This window comes from Bactrocera oleae, chromosome 5, assembly GCF_042242935.1.
Source record: "Bactrocera oleae isolate idBacOlea1 chromosome 5, idBacOlea1, whole genome shotgun sequence".
NCBI lineage: Eukaryota > Metazoa > Arthropoda > Insecta > Diptera > Tephritidae > Bactrocera > Bactrocera oleae.
Genome location: NC_091539.1, coordinates 34,838,451 through 34,860,890, shown reverse-complemented (window position 1 = coordinate 34,860,890; position 22,440 = coordinate 34,838,451). Strand labels below are relative to the sequence as shown.

Below are 22,440 nucleotides of genomic sequence, written 5' to 3'. Positions count from 1 at the left end.
CCAGACTGCGTGATGTTTTGCAATAATTAATTTTTCAAAAGCTACATTAATCAGATAGATGTGAGCTATCAAAGACAATGTTATTAAAAAAACCTATTCATAATCGATTACCAATCATTTCAGTTGTGTAAATGTCAATCTAACCGATAGTTTTATTAAATAATTAATTTTTAAATCTTATTTATCAATTAATTTCTTATACATTTTTCTTGAAAAATCGAATACTTTGATAAAAATCTCTGAAACTGTGCTGTTTTTCTCTCTCTCTACAGGAATTGGAACGTGCGAGAATGGAGCAGGAAAATGTTGCTACTGAAAAAATGGATTTGGAACGTCGACTTAAAGAGGCTCCCACACTTTCATCATCCAGCTCTGATCTGGAGGTACAAAAGTTGAAAAAAGAAATCGAAATATTGCGTACTGAACTTTCACGCGCTGAAATCGAATTGGTGGATAACTGCTGGACACCGCCACCACAATTACAATCCTGGCTGCAATACACTTACGAATTGGAAAGCAAGAATCATTTGAAGAAACGTGTTTCCGCCGAAAAGCAATTGCAATCAGCGCGGGAAGCATGTGAGAAATTGCGTAAGAAACGTTCAAGCTTAGTTGGTGCATTCGTCTCGACGCATGGCAAAAGTATTGACGATGTCGATCGCTCTATTGTGGAGGCGCGAAATTCGCTCAGTGAGGTGACAAACGAGTTGCAAGAGCGTCTGCATCGTTGGAAACAAATTGAGAATTGTCTGGGCTTTAATATTGTCAACAATAATGGTTTACAGTATCTGGAGAATGTATTATACAATCGTAATGGCGGCAGCAGTGTTAGCTCCAATAAGGGTTCACGAGGTAATTTAGAGCAAATCGTATACGAGCACATTATAAATTGCTTTTGAAATCATTTTTTATTAAAATCAATGATATTTTAGGCCGCATAACGAGCAGCAGCGATGATTTAGACGATGAATCTGTGCAAGGTAAGCCCAATTTTGACCACTTCAATTTGTTCTCGACTGAATGATGCAGCTGATGAGGCGTGGCACTTCATCACACAAACAAACAATAAAGAAACGTGTATATAGCTCAAAAGTAAATCAAACGAAGGCTACATACATGAATAATTTCAAAAAATTGAATTGGGAGTGCAATATCTAAAACACATACGCATACAGTCCATATGTACATTAGGGGAGTTTTCACACGAGCGCTATAGAGTAAACAAATATAATATATACATTAAGCAATATATGAGCGCCATTAGATTTGCCACATTAACTTAATCTCAAAGCATAGCGGCAAGCGTGTTTCATAACGTAAACTAGCGAACAATTTTTCATATAAAGTATATGCATATATATATACATATTTGAGATATTTTCTCATTAGCTTGTACTTTTTGGTTAAATTGTTTTGAACATAAAATGCCTCATTTAATTATTTAAGCGTAAAAAGCAGTAATTTGGTGCTAGATAAATGAGAGAAAGAATAGCGCTAGTATAGGTTAGTGCTAATGAAGAGAGTAATGCTTTAAGAAAAAAGTTATTTAATATTAAGCATAGTAGTTAGCTGCTCAATTTTATGGAAAAGTTAGCAGCTGCAATGACAATATACCATATACAATTAAAAGTAAAAATAATAATAAATAAGCAGCTATTGAGTTAAAGTTAGAGTTTATTTGTAACTTAGGAATATATATTATATATATATATTTTTTTTTTAGGCGCACTATTTTAAATAAATAGTTTGATATAAAGGTTTATTTAAAGAATGTATTCTAGCAGCTTTTAACGCATTTATTATATAAAGCAAAAGGAAAGAGTGTGTAAATTTTTCAAATAAAAAATTAGTTATATTAGAATAATTGTTTGACAGAAATTACTTCAAATTTAACACTGTTCTTTCGAGATTTAAAACTTTAATTACCAAAAAATATTTTTTTTTAGTATTATTTCTAATTTTTAATTTTTTTAAATTAATTATATTGTAATTTTTGTTACTATTTTTGCAATAATTAGTTGCAGTTTAGGTGTTCCCTGTTCCACGTTTTTAGTTTGAGCATATTTTCAAGTTTGTCGCCTCAATTTTTATGGTATATTGTATATCGAGTATAAATCATACATTTTTTTGCATTTCGTTATATGTAACTCTAATTTTTCGTTACTATTTGCATAATTAGCAAATGGTAATTTGAGAACCCAAACAAAAAACTCACAAATATTCATCGTTCATCTACGATGACCAAACGAACTTATACATAATTTAAAATATTCGATTTGGTCATGAAAGAATATATGAAGAAAAGCAAAACAAAAAATATTTTAAAATTTTGACAGACAGAGACTAAATGTTTCTGTATAATATGGTAGTATCAATGAGCGGAGGTTGAAATTTTTTTGTTATTTACTAAAACCTGAAAAAAGCTGTTTAAAAATTTTGTTATAGCTTTTTTTTTAAGCTGGTATCCAAAAATGGGCAATAAATGTTTTTGAAGTACATTCATGTTTATTCGTTTATTGCATATTATTTTCAAGACGACTAAACATATAAAAAACAATTGAGATCTATCGCATACATACATATATGTATGACGTTATGGCTTATATATGTATATGTATAAGTACATTTTATTTTAATTTCTGGCAAACAATAATTTGAGTCACATTTCTTTGTAGCTCTTATAGTAGTACTTTAAAAAATTTCGAAAATTTAAATATTTGAACAGTTATGTTTTTCATTTATTGTCTTCCAAGATATTTCATATCAAAATCGGTTGTAAGTTGTCAATAACCCATTCATGATTTATACCACACAGTGGGAACGCTTGTACTTATGTATATAGGTACATATGCATGTATGTATTAAAATAATTTCAGAAACAACGTACAAACGTTGTCGTTTTTGCATGCCCAAACAGGTGTCAAATGTATAAAATTATTATAAACAAAACTGGTCTGGAGTATACAAAAATAATTCAAAATTTAATAGGAAAGGGAAACTCGTGTGCACATATAAACAAAATTATGCATATTACAATTTGTGGTAATTCAAAATTTTTAGAATTATTTACACACACGTGCCTTGCGCATACTCATCGCTAGTGGTGTAGATTTATAGATATTTATGTCTAGGTAGTTTTTCTTTATAAATTGCTGGGCTGCTATTTTAGGCGCTGAATAAAAGTGTTCGGAAAAGTATAACGAAAAATAGTCATAATTTTATACACTTGTCGTAAATTGAACAAGCCAAACTAGTGCCACGCCAAATGAATTAAAATTGAACGTAAACGAAATTGTAAACAAAATCAAAGAATATTCAATATTTCGAAACGTTAAAGTACTATTAAGCTTTTGAGTTGTGCTTAACACTTGCCAAACGATTTTTTTTTGTTATTGCTAAAGCAGCTATAAACAATAAGCAATAATCAGCTGAAAATTATACACGTATAAGCAATGAAATTTTTAATTGCACACAACGATGACGCACTTAAAGTCAAGTAGCCTCGTTTACCACACGCAAAATTTTTTACGAATATTAAAAAAAAAATTTACGAATATTAAAAAAGTGCAGTGTAAAAGGAAAGAAATACTTATTGGCGCAAATACTTAATATACTCAATAGCTGTTAATGCATTTACACACGGCAGACTATACACATACACACATAAATATTTGCAGCGTAATACTTTTTTTAAGTTTTACATATTTTTCAATAAAATTTTCTGAATGATTTTTAGACATTTTATATGCAATTGTGAAATAAGTAAATTATAAACAAACACATTGAATTGTTATCTACCAATTGTTTATGTTAAAAGAAAGCTACATAATTTACCTATATTGTTTTTCCCCACAAAATTAGAGTTAATAATATTTTTCCTGTGTTTTTACTTCTCTTTAAACAATTTTACGCATTCTACTTATAAGCTTAATTTTAAAAGTATATTGTTACTATTTATATATAGCATTTATTTTTTAGTTGAATTTTCGATATATATTTAATTTGTTTTTAGTTTTTTATTTTATGTTATTTAATGTTAACAACGAATGTGCTTAATCCCTTCCGGTGTTGTAAGTTTCGTCAATGTTAATTTTTAATTTATTTGCCTGTTTATTTAACTCCATGAAGTTATATACATACATATACCTATATAATATAGAGTTAAACTTGATCCCCCTTTTTACTTAGCTGTTCCTTCTTAATATTGATTAGTATGTAAAATTCGTTAATATTTCATGCGGCAATTACTTCTCAGTCTCAGTGTTTTCATTGATATTCGGCTCAACAAATGTAATCGATCATCGCAATGGAAAAGGCCCACGACAGCATTTATATCATACATATGTATGCCAATACACATACATCGACATACTTACATATAACATATGAAACGCACAGGCAGTGGTTGGCAATGAATTGCAAAAAAAATATATATAAAAATAATAGTAATTTGAAAATATTGATTCTAATTATTATTTTTTTGTCACGCCTTGAAGTTCTCGTTGACCTTTTACCGCCAACGACTGCACATGCGTACCATATACGCGCATTCTCCATGCATATAGACACATGCTCTCGTTTCTTATGCAGTACATTCGTGAAATTGCCTGAGTCATGACCAACACAAACTCTCAGTGGCAAGAGACAAAGCCAATTTTTCGATCATCTCGGTGTGAAAAAAAAGAAAAAAATATATACGCTACACAGAAATATAAATCTTTCGTATTTCATTTTTAGAGTGTTTAGTTTTTGGTCGATTTGTGGAAATCGTGTTAAAATACATACAACAATTACCGAAACTTTTCGACTTTCGGAAGCATAATTGTCCGTTGGCGCTTATATTCACCACACTGAAACGTCCAAATCACCGGAAAGGATTAACATCTAATCAGTTGTAATTATAGCGAGAGCGATGAAGTTTTCTTGCAGTACATATGTAAATACATATGTCATAGATTTACATATATACAGACATACATGCCTATACCTATTAGCCACGTTTAGTGTGTCTTCGAATTGTGAATGCAATCCCGTATTCTCTAGCGAAAATTGTAGTAAACGAATTTTTTCAGAAAACCAATGCATCAAATGCAATAGATGTTTTTTTTTAATAATTATTAATTTAAAAAGTGAGTTGTTAATATAATTTGATTATTTTTAAATTATAATAAATTTTTTAAATAATCTGAATTTGTTTCATTTCACCGCTACACATGCCATTCAAATTTTACTTGTATTTTTCCTAAAAATTTCAGAAAATATAAAAAAAACTAATTTTGATCGTAAAATAAATAAAACTTGAATTTATTAAAGTTATAAGAAGTCTAAAATAATATATTATATAACTATCTTAAATTACATGAAAACAATAACAACAAAATTTGAAGAAATTGCGGTTAAGCAAAAGACATTAAAGAACATTTTTCAATTTGTTTAAGAAAGCACTTTAGATTTAGAGTTCCATTTTTTGATTTTCTAATGATTGTTGCAATTTTTGTATATTAAAAGAAAAAAAAATATATATTTTTAAAAACAAAGTTTAAATACTATGATTGAGTTGATTAAAAAAATTAAATATTTAAAGAATTGAAAAAATCGAATAAATGTAAAAATGGTTAAAACTGAAGAAAAATAACTTGAAATCAAATATTATTAATTTCACATTAATTTAAAAACTTAATAATAATTAATAAGGAGTTTTAAAAAAATCGAATAAAAAAAAAACAAGAATTAAAAATAATAGTTGAAACATACAAACAACGAACTATTTAATAATATAAATTTGACAGATCTAAAAAACTAGTTAAAATTAAAATGAACCTGATTAAAAATAAAAGAAAACCACGAATTGACAAAAATAAGAAAATAAATTTATAAATTAAAAATCAACATAAAATTTAAATATTTTAAAAATAAATAATCGCACTCAAATAAAAATTGTTGTTTTAACAATTTAAAAAAAAAACTAGAAAAAGAATTGTGTAAAAAACAATTTTTCTGGTATTTAAAGAAACTAATATAAATTTAAAACATATATTGAAATTAATTAAAATTATATTGAAAATAATTAAAACTTCCATTCGTATAAAAATTTGAAACAACAAACAAAATAAATAAAATATATTAAATTTTTGTTTCAAATCAATTAAAAGATTATAAAAAAATGGTATAAAAGCTATTTACCTAGTGATAAAAAACCATAAATTAAAAAAATGTATATAAATAAATAAATAAAAACTGTACATTTAACAATCGGCATAAAATATTCATTCATTGATTCAAAAAAAATTGGAAATTAAAAAAAAATCTAAAAAAGTGTTGTTTTACATAAATTGACAAACTAGAAGCTATTTGTATAAAAAAAAACTAAATTGGACTGAAAAAATATATTTTTAAATTTAAAATTTGTTTAATATATGGTTACAATCAATATTCCGAAAAAAATATCATGTGTGAAGATTTCAGGTAAGCTCACTTCCTGAAAAGTCTCTAAACTCTAACTTCAGACTTAAATTGATTCCAAGCTTTATATTTAATAATAATATTGTCCTTGTCCGCCTGTGTTGCCTGCATGAGAATGTGTTGGCATGAATACTCGTTTATATCTTACTCAGCGCAATTTCATAAGTATTGTGCAACATATATTCGATACGTAACTAACAGCATACATATGTAAAAATATCAAAGTAAATAATTTTTCAGAAAAAAAAGCGTCATTACATTTAATTACATTACACTACATTAACAAAGGCAATTGTATCCCTAACGGAATGGAACAAAACGCACTGTGTGCTAAAAAATAACACAAAACGACCGTATTCTAACAAATATCACCAAATATACCTTTATATAAGCACATTTGTTAAACAATTCATTTCTTTGGAAATAAGTGAAGTTCAAGTGCTTCATTTAAACTCAACCCATAAGCTCGCTACATACAAGTATCTACAAACATACATATATGGTATTTCTATTTATAAATACATTTGCATTTTTAAATACACCTTTATATCTAAAAACAGAAAAATTGTGTGCTTTACATACGCACATATATATATATATATATATTTATATATACAAACATACAAGTACATAGATGCCTGTGTGAGTCGCCCATTTTTTGCTTTCATTTGCATCATTCATTTATTGCTTAAAGAACCAACCATCAACAACCATGATTTGACAAGCGCTTGTACCATATATAGATTGTGATGATCGTTAGTTCCAGAATTTCTGTACATTTATCCAGGTATGTTGGACAGCTATAGTCGCAGTTCGGTGGGTTTAAGCGGTGGCAACAGCGGCATCCTAAATAATAACTCCAATGCGCTATGTGATGATTCGTCGGGTAGTGAGGACGCCAGTGAGGGTCCTCCGCATGCGCCGGTACAATTTATATTAGGTGGTGCGCCCACACCCTCGTTGAAGGGCGCCACTTCAACAGCAGCCGCCACAACAGGTGTCGTTTCACGCGCTGGTGCTGCTGTCAACCACTCGTCACTAGATGTGAATTCGTCGAATCATATTGGCAGTTTGGGAAACTCAACGAACGCTATTGGAACATCCGGTGTGACGAGTGTAATCGCGCCAAATGCAACCCCACCACCCTTACCGCCGCACAATAATGCTTACAATTCGAGTTACTTTTTGAATGATAGGTAAATTTCTTTACGTTTTATCGCCGATCTAGTAACTAGCATTGGCCTATCATTATGTTTTACTAACATACATGCGTACATGTGTACATATTTATGTAAGAAACCAATAATTAAATGTGTTTAAGCGTAATGCGGGTATCACCATTAAAGAAGAATTAAAGAAAGAGGTACTAGGTTAGATCAATCTCGGAATAGGCATACTCTCGATACGAAAATGCCAAAAATCTTAATATCGTCACAGAAAAGCGACATTTTCAACATTTACGAGACATCTTCAAGATTTAACGTACAATTAGCACAGCAGGTCTACGTTATGGAAACAGACACAGATTTTTACTGTAATATTGATGATATAAAGAGTGTTTTTAGAGGCATAGGATTTCTTACAGGCTTAGCTGTTAAACCAGTTGTCAAAATAATTATATGCGTTAACTTTAGTACACTGGATCAACGCTGAAAATCGTTAAAATTTATATGCAAAGCTCTCGTTGCAGAAAATTTCCTCTAGGTATATTGGAACTTCCTCATGTCAATACCAATGGTCTAATCAAAGACGGTAGAATCCAAAGAAGAAGAAGCCAAAACTATTAGTCAAGGAAAGGCCCTTTTCATGGCTTTTAGGTCATGTAATCTCACTCCGTTAGACTACATTTGTCAAGTCAATGATCTATGCTGGTAATTCTGCGCGTTATTGAAGAATTAAGATCGTCTATGCTGCAAAAGAGATGAAAGGCCTTCGTAACACTCAGAAATAATACTTAAAATGCCATAATTGTTTTCAAATTAATAAAATCAAAAAATTTGCAATTTCATCGATTTTTCTGTGTTTTATTTGCAATAAAAGCACCTCCTCTAAACGATAATTGGGTGAAATTGATGAATATTCTTATTAAATTCCAAAATATTTCTCTACGTTATGGTCAAGCAAACGTAAACGATTCCTACTTTTGTTTAATAAACTATTATAGTAAATAATGTTTTACACATGAGCATTTAACAACCAAATTATGACATACAGCTCATGTACACAGTGAATAATTGAGCATTGCAACTCGTCGATTATTATCTAAGAAGTCCGTTTAGCTACATATTGAAGTTGTTTGACATTACCCTACATTGAAGTGTTCATCATGTTAAAATTTTTTAGCTACATCTCTTTCTTCGTCATTCAAAAAAGCATGTAATAGAGTTAGGAACATTCCCTGAACATACAGTTTTGTTGATTAAAACAAAGAATAAAAAGGGATATGAACATGTGGAACACCTAGGTTACGAGAGTATTCTATCGTAGGATGTTTCTTTATAAATATTATACAACCCTGAACTTACCACATCCGTTGTAAACAAAGTTGCTATATTAGTTTTTCTGTAATATAATTGGAATAAAAATGTTTATGAAAATAACGGGTAAATCGGATAGTATACCTTCGCTAGTCTTTCATGTTGCGCTCTGTATTTATGGCTTCTGATTTAATTTGTAATATATTCTATATAAAGTTTTTATCTGTATTATTAGTTTTTTATATACATTGCTAGTATATCATTTCATATATTGTATATATTTATTTTTTATACACTTGCTTTTGTTGCTACATAGTATAATAGTTTTGTTCACCTAACGGCTGTTTGTAACACCAAAAACTAATCGATATTGATATAGAGTTATGTATATATAAATGATCCGGATGATGAGATGAGTTAAACTCCGGATGTCTGTCTGTATGTCCATAAAAATTGATTTCGTCATGAAACTTTGTACATGTTTCGTGGAAAACAGGAAGGTTCGAGCTCGTAGATGGGCGTATTCGGACCACTGCTACGCCCACAAAACGTCATTAATCGAAAAGTTATAAATTGCCTTTACTAAGCCGCAAATTAAGATATAAAATATTTAAATTCCATCTGATTCTTTCACTTTCCAGTGTACACATCAGGAACCAATCAATATATCCGTATAAAACTTTGCACACATAAAGTTTTGCCAACACCTGTAGGTATTTTTCCTCCTTTGATCCTAGCAAGTTGCAAGAGTATAAAATGTTCGGTTACACCCGCACTTAGCCCTTCTTTACTCGTTTAATATGAAGTTTTCTTAAGGTACTTTCTCTCCTTTGATCCTTACAAGTTGAAAGAGTATAAAATGTTCAGTTACACCCGAACTTAGTCCTTCCTTACTTGTTCATTATTCATATCGATTTTATAAAGATTTTATTTGTTTTTAGTTTTTGTAAAGTTCTAACTTTCTTTACCTTGTGCTTGTTCATGATATGCTGTATAAAACATCGCAAAACTATAATTTTTCAGAAATTTAATCATTTGTCATTGTGATCGCTTATTTATATTATAATATTTGTTAACTTTTTAAATACGTTAATTTTTCGTATGAAAAAATCTCATAAAAATCATAATCACAACCAGTATGAGTATGCAGGTTATTATATACACTCAAGGTCTAAATTGATTCGTACTGTTCGTGTGAAATTTGAACTCTATATGTCAATTACCAGTCCGAATCAAATTTGAGCTTTAGTGTATTTCTCAATTATTATATCACTTTCATTTATATGATATCTTACACCGTATATATATATATGTATTATGTCTTCGTCTCAGTCTCACTGGTATTGATGACAGTCGTCATAGTCCGTCTTCATCAGAAATCTCGATTACGGTACCGCCACGTTTGAAGAAGCACAATTCGTCTAATTTAATGGTGACTCCACCAACAGCGGTGACAACAACAATTACACCACCAACCCCAGTACCGCCACCACCGCCGCCACCGCCATTGCCACCACATCTTGCAGCGGTCGGTACAGTAAATCGTGCACCGCTTCCACCACCTCGCAAGTCTGCACAGAGGTTTGTTGCGTTGCTTCTTTATTGACCAAGTTCAATGGAAAATAGCCAAATTTCAAACCATTTACCAATAAAATGCGCTTTAAGAGCACCTACCACCAAACCGAAGCCAATAAGCCCCGCCAAATGCACTTCCTCTTTAAAATGTAATCAGCACTTGATTGTTACTCTTGCGCTTTGCTATTAAACGCTTAATTATCTAACTAATTTCGTTGGCAATTATCAATGTGCAACACCTTCTGTCCTCTTAACAGTTTAATACGACTCGGTTCAATTCATGCAGTTGCGTCCCTTTCTCCAGCTTCGCATAATCTTTATACATACATATATGCAAGCGTATATAAAAAATGTAAATCCAAAGCCTCAAATTACAGACTCACTATCTACCGTTTTCTTGTTAACCTTAATTCTTTTCTTTGGTTTTACAATTTCAGAATACAAAAAACAAAATATTCTACATGAACTTCGGTGTTCTAGTAGTTTTAATTCTTCACTGAAAAACCCCCAAAAAAATATTAATTTATGTTTAAATTCCATTCTAAAAATGTTAATAACAATTTTGTGAATTGTAACGACTTTTTATCAATAATGTAAAGATCTAAACATTTTAGTAATGTCATTTGAACATCTGTTACTCGCATCAAGACACTCATGCATACATATTTACACACTCTTACATCAATTAACATGTTTTCGAAGTAACTTAAGCCTAGGCAATGAATACTACGATATTAATATATTATTAAGACAGGTTTACTTAAAGGGCCAGAAATTAGAAAAGTGAGAAATTAAGAGAGAAGTTTAAGTACTTAATACAATATAAACTTACTTTAATTATGAAAGTACTTTGTATCATGTCCGTCTGTATGTACGCGAACTAGTCCCTCAGTTTTTGAGATATCGATCTGAAAATTTTGGCCGCTTTTTCGGTTTTAACCCAACTGTATTTTGGTTGAAGTTCTGAAATTCGGTATTATAGTTTTCAACTTAACCCGTCAAAAAAGGTTTCGGTTAAAGTGTTGTCAAATTTCAACTCTTTTTGTATTACGCCTTTCAACTCTATGCCAGTGGGGTTGACTAGAGTATGAAAAACTTAAACATTAATGAACTTGTTTAGGATTTGTTTATTGTTCACCTTTGCGTGAGCAATAACTAAAATAAATTGTTTTGATTAAAAATCATTTAAAAATGTTTAGCTGTTGAATTATCTGTCAAATCTTAATATTTTAGGTCAACACCAATCAAACTTCTGAAGTTGAATTGCTTAAACTTCAACTTAACCGAGTGAAGTTGACAACTGTAATAGGGGTACTTGTACTTGTACCACTATAGCATACAGCTGTCATACATACTGAACGATCGAAATCACGTGCTTGTATGGAAAAATTTTTCGTTTGACTAGATAGCTTCACGAATTTTGGCATGGGTTATAAAAATTATCCAAGACAACGGACAATTGTTCAGATTGAATCACTATAGCATAAGCTGTCATATAAACTGACCGATAAAATTCAAGTTCTTGTAAGGAATTTTTTGTATGCTTCTTACAAAATTTATCAGGCTTTGGCATAACATTGAAGTGGGACACAGGTAGAGAGCAGGGCGACTACTAGTACTTGAGAAAATCGAACCTACCACTTCTCTCTGGTGAGAGGTTCTACCGACCTTATTACCAGACCTCTTAGGGGTATTACCCACATGAATTAACTACTAACTATGTAGTATTTTTATTCACAAAAAAGTTCTTAAACTTGATAAGCTTCAGTAACCCACAGAAAGTAGCTTTACCTTAATTACAAAAACCTTAGTTTATAAACATTATTAGAAAGTTATTAGTTAATGGTTCCACATTGTTTAGCTAACCGACAGCAATAGTAAGTATGCTGAGGAGTATCGCCTACAGGCAATCAATTCAAAGGATAATTTTCAAAAGTAAAATACCCTAAGTTAATTTCTGATCAAATTGGAGACTTCATTCTCTTCGAAACTTTCTAAATTTGAACTTAGAAACGATCCGCCTCATTGAACTACTTCAAGTTCCATAGTCCAGAAAAAAATTAAGGATCCTATGGAAGCATTGGTAGACCAAAATTGTTCATTACATATATTGTATTAAACGATTTAGAGAAAAGAGTAAAGAACAAAAATATATATTAACTCACCCCGTAGCTGATTATACAAATGTTTCCCGTTTTTAACCACAAGAAATGAGTTTTTTTAGAGAAACCTATTTACCACTAGATTTAGATTGATCAACTTTGACTTCAAAAATTTCTATTATATTGGCCTCAGGTTAGATATTTACGTTAGACCTAAGATAAGTAGTAATATAAGTAACATTTAGGTTATTTTTTTATTTTTGAATATAAAACGATTAGTTAAAAAGTTTGTTTTAACCATTTTATAAGTTGTTTTATAGCTTATATGTAATAAAAAATATATTTTGAATTAACAGATTTTTTTAATGAAGAACTACATTATGAGAAGAATATTTAATAATATAGTTTTAAAAGAAAACCAATTGAAGTATTCTCAACCCCTTACAAAATCTTATCAAACCTTGTAAAAAATGTCGAACCCTTCAAAGAACTTTCATAGAAATTTATTGTTAAATAGGGATTAAATACGATTTTTTTGTGAGAACTTTTATAATAACCAATAACGGATTAAGCTAAGATTTTATTAAATAAAAGAAAAATAATATTTTTTGATTATTCTACTAGTCAAACATAATATTTTCTGCTTCATAACTTTAAGTAAGGTTTAAGGAATATTATATAACTCATTTTATAATCTAATATAATATATTTATTGGTACATAAATATATTACTTAACCAATTTTTATACTCTCGCAACTTGTTTCTACAGAGTATAATAGTTTTTATATCTGGGATCGTATGAGATGACTTTATAGGAACCGCGTTCAAAATTAGTCAGTTTGCGTGGCACCGGTAGGTATCTTGGGATATGATTAACCGATTTCAACCAAATTCGGTGCATAACGTTTTTTTCATAATCATTCAATGATTCATATCGGGGTAAAACTTTGCGTGAATAATACATTTAAAGTATGCTACCTTGTGACCAAAAATTGTCTAAATCGAACCAAAACTGTTCAAGCCCCCAGGTTCTGAATGTGTGGACCCCAGTGCCTATAGTTGACCTTCTACCGAAAATATCAGTCAATCCACAAAGAAATCTCAAACGAGTATACCATTTGACTTTGCGGGAGCATAAAATGTTCGGTTACATCCGAACTTAGCCCTTCCTTACTTGTTTTCCCTAATTATTATTAGTAATTTAAGGTAAGTTTATTATAAGTAATCTGAATATTAAAATAATAATTTTTTTTTGCATATATAATATAATATATCGAATATACATATATTGTAGTGTAGTAGTTAGTGTAATCGGCTCGCAAAACTTTTAACGGTTTTTTTTCGAAATCCTGTTTTCACAATCGGTGAAGAAAATTTCCACGAAACGGATTCATTCGAAAATTTTTCATACGACCTGCCAGTTATATTGATCAGATAATGATCGAGGGAATACAATTTTGTATAATAATTTTGATTATTTAAGCCACTCTAAAATGTAAATTTTTTCACAAAAACGATTTTTTTTTAAATCCGACATTTTGTCAAATTTGATTTGAGACAATTTTAAGCAGAAAAATCTGTTTCATCACCAGACACCTTTTTTCGGAGGTCCTTCTGGAGATCGGGATCAAGGGAATCCAATTTTTTTTTATAATCAATCGCTCAATATTAAAGTACATTGAATTTTGTTTATGTATTAAATGAAAAAGTCTTCAAAACAGTTCTGCATCAATAGAATATGCAAGCTCGTAATGTAAATATTTTTCTTTTATAGTTAAAAAAAACCGCTCTCCTTTAAAAATAATAATTATTTTCTGACTATTTAAGCTGTGAAATGCTTAGAACAATTTTTAATATCATTAAAGTTTAAAAAGTAGACTTAAGTTAAGCTTGTAGCTATCTTCATTACATAAATATATTTAATATCACGAAACGCTCTTTTTATTAAGACATTCGCTCAATCAAACCACATTAAATGCATACATACAAATATTCATACATATCTACATATATTTAACAAGTATTAGACAAGTATATGGTATCCTTCTATGTATTTCTGTGTGTCTTCGCCATTGCGTGTCACTAACCTCCGACTCACTCACCTACTCACTCACTGCCCTAAACACAGCTTAAACATTAGACTCATCAAAAAAAGTTCAATCGATTTGTATTTCTCCTTCTCATTCACCAAACAGCCAACTTTTGCGATCCCAAAGCACGGATCTGGTACCAATGGAAATCTACACGTTCCTTAATAGACATCAGCAACAGCATAACACGAAACCCAACAATAATGGCAGCAACAGCAACAACCACAACAGCCTATCCACGGGACAACAATTCATTGGCACCGGAAGTGGAATTGGTGGAAAACTTAGCGGAACCAACAAGAAGATGGTCAAGCAGCACAGCACAACTAGCCAACAGTCCACATCATCCACATCATCGTCCGTCCATTCAACACCATCCGCACCCGGTGCACTCGGCGCAGACGCATACAGTGGCAGTGGCAAAGGACAATCCCCTGGACGTTGGTCATCACATGAGCGCATCTTGCCAATCCATCAACAACAGCAGCAGCACGAACCTCAAATGCTTATTTGGCAGTCAATGCAGTCTGTGCAGCACAAACAGCCAAACGCCGCTCACGGACAACAACAGCACCAGCAATCAGCGCAGCACGCTGGAGATAAAGAGTTGTTCATGCAGCCCCATTACACAGCAATTGCTGGAAAGCCGCCCACTGTCGGCGCAATACCCGCACAATACCAGCAATTACCCACCTCGCTTAGCCTGCAATCGCTGTGCGGGGGGCAGACACCACAGCATGGGAATGACAATATCAGCCTCGGCACCGCCATCGGCGCCGCCACCGCCACCACCACATCTGCGGCAACTGCTGCGTCGGCATACAGTGATACCCAAATGGAGGACCAACTGTTGCTCAGTGCCGACAGCGCCAGTCTCGATGGCGGCGCCACCATTAAGAAGCGAAAACGGCGTCTACGATTCCCCTTCGGTGGCGGACACCGCAAATCTGCCAGCAATGCTAGCGCTAGCAGCGGCAGCACCGTCAGCGTCAGCGTCAGCTCAAACAAACATACATAGCTCGCATAGCGTTGGCTGTCTGATAGCCTCCTACAGCGGTACCGCCGCAAATGTGGAGGATGCGTTGACGATGCAGAAGGGACAAGAACAACACCAGCAGCAAGGCAACGATGACGACCGAATGTACGATGTTATGGACAATGATGATTTTTTCAAAGAAAACTTATATAAACGTAATAGTAGCCACAAAACTGGCGATGCGCATGCCGACTCAGAGGCGGAGGCATACTCTCAGGTTACTTTGAATTTTGCTAAACGCGCCGCGCACGCCGCAACGACTGCGCGTCAATTGAACGATCATGACAATAATAATTTTAGTGATACCCAACGCGACTTAAGGAGCACGCCTACAAGTGGCTTCACGATAACGGCCACCTAATACTGTGGTCGAACGAAATACTTATATTTTTTAAAACACAAATATTGCAGTCTTCCAAAAGATGTGCGTGCGAGTACTTAATTTTACATAGTTGTGCATACGAACGTATACTAATTGGAGAAGGCAACATAAATACATTGCATGCAAACACACTCACACAGACACAGACATAGAACATAGTCACCCTGATCTCCGAAAGCATGAACAACTCCTAGAAATGTGCTCCGAAGTCATGCTATGCCACATCAATTCAGTGCTTCCTCGCATTGCAAATAGTTTACAATCTAAAGCAGTTTAGTTTGCAAAACAATAATTTGTGTTACGCTTGCGCAAAACGCTAAGTGAAAATAAATTAAATATTTTGTACCAAAACACATAGTTAATATTTTTGGTGAGATCTGCAGACCAAGGCGGTACTTCAGCGTACATATATTGGCATAATTATAGACATAAAGAAAATTTGTTTTATAAAAATTCAAATTGTAGTTTTTTAACTTGCTCCAAAATATTGACGTTGAAGTGTTATTTGGTACGCAGCTCTATGGCATCCATACAATAACAAAATTATTTCTTTAAAAAATGAAAAACCAATTAAATTTACTTTATAAATAAAAATTTACGAAAGTTTCATTTGCAAAGCATTTCAAATATACATTTTTCGTAATGAAGCAGCCAATAATTTGAGTGCTTCCCAAAGCAAATGCGAAGACAACACTAGTAGCCAAATAAAGTTCCAAAATTTTTTTGTTGCAAATACTGTTATGAAAACCGATTTTTTTTTTGTGCAAATAATAAGAAAGTTAGTTCAATATTTGTAATGGAACGTGCAGAATGTAAATAGTAAACATCAACTTGAGACATTTTGTTTTGGTTCCATCCATACTAGACGTACTTGTATTGTATTACGGTAATTGTAATCTTCCTCGAATTTGTAACACGAGTGACGACACACTCTCGTATTTTATAGAAATTGTTCCAAAAGTGCCTCAGCGAAATCACGATATTTACATCGTAATTAGTAAATAAGTTGTGAGATTTATTTTATGTTTTTTGTAAATAAGTTATTGGTAAAATTTTTATTTCTTTAAATTTTGTAATGCGAAAATATGCAAAAACAACACACAGATTTTTAAAATTTTATAAGATCTATAATGGTCTGTAATTTTTAATCAAAATAAATTCAAAAAGGCATGAAATAAAAATTGCAAAAAAATTGAAAAATTACGATGCCACTCTTTAGAAAAATAAACTTAGACTCAAACTTAACTTTTTTAACCTGCATAATTTTTAAAAAATTTAAACCAAAACCTCTGTGTAGTTTTGTGAATTATTTGCACGCAACTGGTCGCCTAAAAGCACAGTTAGACCAGTATAGAACTGAAAATCTCGCCATTAGAAGCAAAAAAGACAACTTGAAAAAAATGAACTCTTTAAATTTTCATAATCATCTCTGTGTAATGTTTTTGGTCTATTAAATTTGTATTGGAATCATTTTTTATTTAATATAAACACTTATAATTTGCACCTTAAATCATTGGACTGATATTTCCTTGGCTATGAAACGTATTAAATGCGATGATAATATTGTATTACTTTTAAAAATGCATAAATGATTTTTAAGTATGTTTATATTATACCATACATGATGCTGTGTATGAACTTACAGACAAACGTTACGTCGAATACTTACTTAATTTGGTATTAATTGCAGACATTACCTAAATAAATAATATATAATATTAGTATATTATGTATCTACCTAAATGATAGCAATATTTATAGCATAATAGCGTTATACATACTTAATACATACATACAATTATCCATGCGGATAAAGATTTTAGCAATATTAGTACTAATTTGTAAACGAAAATTTTAAAAAATATACATACAAGTAAAAATGTATGTGTGTGTGAGAAGAGAAACAAATTTATGTCACACACCAAACACTAAGCACTATACCTAGCCACAAAACGAATGAAAACTTAAAATAAAAACAATAATGTATTAAATTATATTTGTAATATAGAGCAAAATTCGCCACAATTAAGCAACAACGATAGACGCAAGAAACCTTTTCAGCCAAATTGCTGAGAAAATTATACCATTATATACCTTTTAATAAAAATTACCTAAAAACAGTAAACTTTTAATAACTTTAAATTTTGCGGAGTGTTTCTTGGGGCTGGAAAACAGGTAGTGGAACTCTAGGAGCCAACAGAACTCACATATACAACTCACATATACTTACAGTTGCATGCAAAAACGTTCGGATGGTCGCAATTTCTGCGCTTTAAGTGCTTTAACATTTGAACTGTTAGCTCAAACGTTACCAAGTTTGAGGTGTTAGTTCTTTATTTAATGTATAACAAAATTATAATACTCATAAAATTTCAGTAACTGAAACTAAAGAACAGCCCTTCCAAATCTAAAACAAAGTTCAGTACTGCTTTGCTCTGAATATAAAATAAATGTGCTTTACATTTGATTTGATTCCGTAAAACATAAGTATAAATGGACACTTAATTGTGTGGAATTCGTCATTATACACCGAACAAGGTATGTTAAATTTGCCACAATGTTTGTAACACCTAAAAAGAAATATCGGAGGACCTATAAAATATATAATATTTATATCGCCACTGTAAGTACATTAATTATATTACGTAATTATGGCGAATCCACAGTTGTTACTAAATGGCATCAGTATTGAAGTATACAGGGTGTGGTATAACTTTTACGAGCGAGATAAAGACCCCTCTCCTGTCACTTCGAATTGAGAGCGGAAATCACCTACCCGACATTGAAAGTTGACGTTGAGTTGACGTGTTTGACGTTTAGAAACTAAAAAGACTGGAATCGCCAATTTCTGCCAAAAAGATATGGGAACGAAGTCGTGAAAGATCAGTTATAAAAATGTAAAACAATAAAAAAAGGAAACACGAAATTGAAATGTATTTGAAGAAATGTTTTGTGGTCTGCTGCTTCGAATAAATGAAAAAAACCTTTATTAATTGACAGTCAACAAATTTAATACACTTTATTTATTATTGAACGCTTAGAAACTGGTTGTTATACTCTCGCAACTTGTTGCTACTGAGGATAATAGTTTTGTTCACCTAACGGTTGTTTGTATCTCTTAAATCTAATCGAGTTCGATATAGGGTTATATATATTATATATGTAAATGATCAGGATGCAGAGACGAGTTGATATCCGGGGACTGTGTGTCCGTCTGTGCAAGCTGTAACTTGAGTAAAAATTGAGATATCTTTATGAAACTTGGAACACATATTTCCTGGAACATATTTCCTGGAACATTTGGTATTGCAGATGGGCGTAATCGGACCACTGCCACGACCATAAAACGCCATTAATCGAAAACGTGTAAAGTGTCATAAGTAAGCTCCACAATGAAATACAAGACTGTTATTTGATATACAGGATCACATTAGGGAGGGGCATCCGCAGTTTAAAATTTTTTAAAAGTCGGCTTGGTCCCGCCCCCTAATAAGTTTAATGTGCATATCTCCTAAACCGCTAAAGCTATAATAACAAAATTCACTGATAACAAATGCTTTTGGCACCTCTACACAGTGTGAAAATAGTTGAAATCGGGTGACAACCCCACCCACTCCCCATATAACGGTACTGTTAAAAAATACTAAAAGTGTGATAAACCAAGCACTAAACACGCCAGAGACAATAAATTTTATATCTGGGATGGTATGAGATGACTTTATAGGAACCGCGTTCAAAATTAATCATTGGGCGTGGCACCGCCCACTTTTAGGTGAAACCCATATCTTGGGATCTGCTTAACCGATTTCAACCAAATTCGGTATACAACATTATTTTCATATTTCTATATTATAGTGCGAAAATGGAAATTGGGAAATCGGACTACAGCCACGCCTATTTCCCATATAACACCATTTTCAATTCCATCTGATTCTTTCACTTTCCACTATGCAAATCAAGCAAGAATGATTATATCGGGGTAAAACTTTGCGTGAATAATACGTTTAAAGTATGCCACCCTGTGACCAAAAATTGTCTAAATCGAACCAAAACTGTTCAAGCCCCTAAGTACTGAATATGTGGACCCCAGTGCCCATAGTTGACCTTCTACCGAAAATATCGGTCAATCCACAAAGAAATCTCAAACGAGTATACCATTTGCTTTGCGAGAGTATAAAATGTTCGGTTACATCCGAACTTAGCACTTCCTTACTTGTTATTTTTAAATATAGAACTACAATGACACATCAAAAGATTATTATAGAATTTAAGTTCTTGTAATCAAAACCAATAATAAAACTCAAATATAAACCAAAAAATCAAGAGCAACACATATATGTACGAGTATGTAGTCTTTGTAATATATATGCAGAATGAACCACACAACAACATACCCATGTACATAGGCATTTACATTTGTACAATTATCCGATATGTATTGCATTAATATGAAAATACAATTGCTCCACAATGCAGTCGTTTTGCCGGCAAAGTTAACAATAAAATACAACCAAAAAGGTACATAATACCAACCCATTAGTCACTGAAATCACAAGTACTACAACAGGCGAATAGACAAACCAGCAAACTACGTGGTAACCAAACAGTCGGTCGGCCCACAAAGTAGTGGAACGGCTGATGTCTGTGAAAACAGTGAAAGCGCCTAAAAAGTGTGGCATACAAAGCGCACGGCAATTGTTGCTGCTGTTGCCGCGGCCCCCGCACCATGCCTGACTGACTGTGTTGACTGCCAATGTGGCTGCCGTGGCAGCGTTTACTTTTCCACCGCTTCACATTTTCAAGCATGGAAAGGCAATAAGTAAACAGGTAAATACACCCAAATACCCTAGCATATTAACACGTACTGTGTGGTACACTAAAAACCACAACAAATCTTCACATATATATTTACATATGTGTTTATATTGCTTTGTCTGTATGTATGTATTATATATATAGGTTGATTTACTAGGTGCGCTTGCCACAAGTTATTTAAATATGTTGAATAAATACACAAATACAAGCATGGAAGAACTGCTATATGACAGCCCTGAGAACTGCGCTCAAGCACTACTCTGTACTAAAGGTAAATTTCAAATAAGCTTGTCAAGCAAACATTCGCACTGTAAGACATACGATACAAGCAATACATACAGACATGGAGTTATTGCGTAGCTCGTGAACGCGAGTCCAGTGCCGTAAAGATGGAAAGCGGGCCGCGCAAGTGAAACGTCCAAAAGCGTCTAGTTAAGAAAATGGTATGAAAACAAATAAAAGTTAAGAAATGTGGCCTACAGCGTTTATATATAAATGTACGTGGGCAGTTTGATGTAACAAAGACTTAAAAAATGTATATATGTTTTATATAGTTATGGAAACGACTGCTTTCTCTAAAACGTGGTTTGAAACAGAGGTTTGATAACAGTATTTACGGCAGAAAAGTAATGGATTACAAGTGAAGCAATATAGCTAAGCATATTCATATCAGACATCTAATTTAGAATACGTCAATCCACCAAACGGCGCGACAGCCCGTAAACAACTGTCCTGATGCAAGCAACTGGTATATACTGGTGTTAAGATTAAAAAAAGAGAGCTCACGAAGGGTAAAAATATATCTGGGCGTGGAACCACTCGTGTAAATGACATGAAATATCGTACTTTTCCATGTTATAGTAACAATATATTTGTATCGGTACTGACACTGGAGCTTTCTCTTTTTTAAGTCATCCTACAAAATAGAGACTACGATCAAACCTAAGACCTACATTTTCTGAGGCGCTGACTATAATGATACAAATTAGAGATGATAATATCTGTAAAATATGGTTAAATCTTATTAGTGTGGAATATTTATAACTCTGAAACTGATTGATGACCATAACTCCTCTCTTGAAACCGCACGAAACACATCTCTTATAACTACCATATACATATATCCCTTTAAACAACTATATACATATGTATATTGAGCTATTCTACAAATTTTGAACGATACTTATTATTCTTTTTTATGAGAAAAAATTACAAACGATCTTGAAGACAATTTTAGTAAAAAGCGAAACTAGCGGACTGCAAATAACGTCAAATCTCGAAGAATCTCTCATATTCTGAAATAACATAGGTTTTTTAAGATCTTAAGAGATTAGAATATCTTCACAAAACATAGTTGAGAGCATTGCAAATTAAAAATCACCAAGAATTACTTACATATCTCACGTTTCTCGTAAATATCATTATATATAAATACCCATAGTAATAGTAATAATAATAATAATAATTTGACTTTTTCCATTCACATTTTGCTTTAACTTG

General features: G+C 32.2%; 1 protein-coding gene across 10 annotated transcripts in view; it reads left to right on the top strand.

Moving 5' to 3' along the window:
• Window positions 1–18,250, top strand: part of Stim (stromal interaction molecule) — a 38,311-nt gene extending 20,061 nt beyond the window's left edge. For 5 of the 10 annotated variants that reach the window (XM_036371704.2, XM_070110713.1, XM_070110711.1 and 2 more), the window contains exons 8-12: window positions 273–852; window positions 933–980; window positions 7,229–7,658; window positions 10,272–10,520; window positions 14,813–15,882. In XM_036371704.2, the coding sequence (XP_036227597.2) occupies window positions 273–852; window positions 933–980; window positions 7,229–7,658; window positions 10,272–10,520; window positions 14,813–15,725 (2,220 nt within the window). In that variant the 3' untranslated portion in view covers window positions 15,726–15,882. Of the gene's footprint in view, window positions 1–272; window positions 853–932; window positions 981–7,228; window positions 7,659–8,140; window positions 8,475–10,271; window positions 10,521–10,951; window positions 10,995–14,812 lie in introns of those variants that run through there. The other 5 variants (XM_070110714.1, XM_036371700.2, XM_036371691.2 and 2 more) reach the window with 5 other exon arrangements.
• Window positions 18,251–22,440: the final 4,190 nt, after the last annotated feature.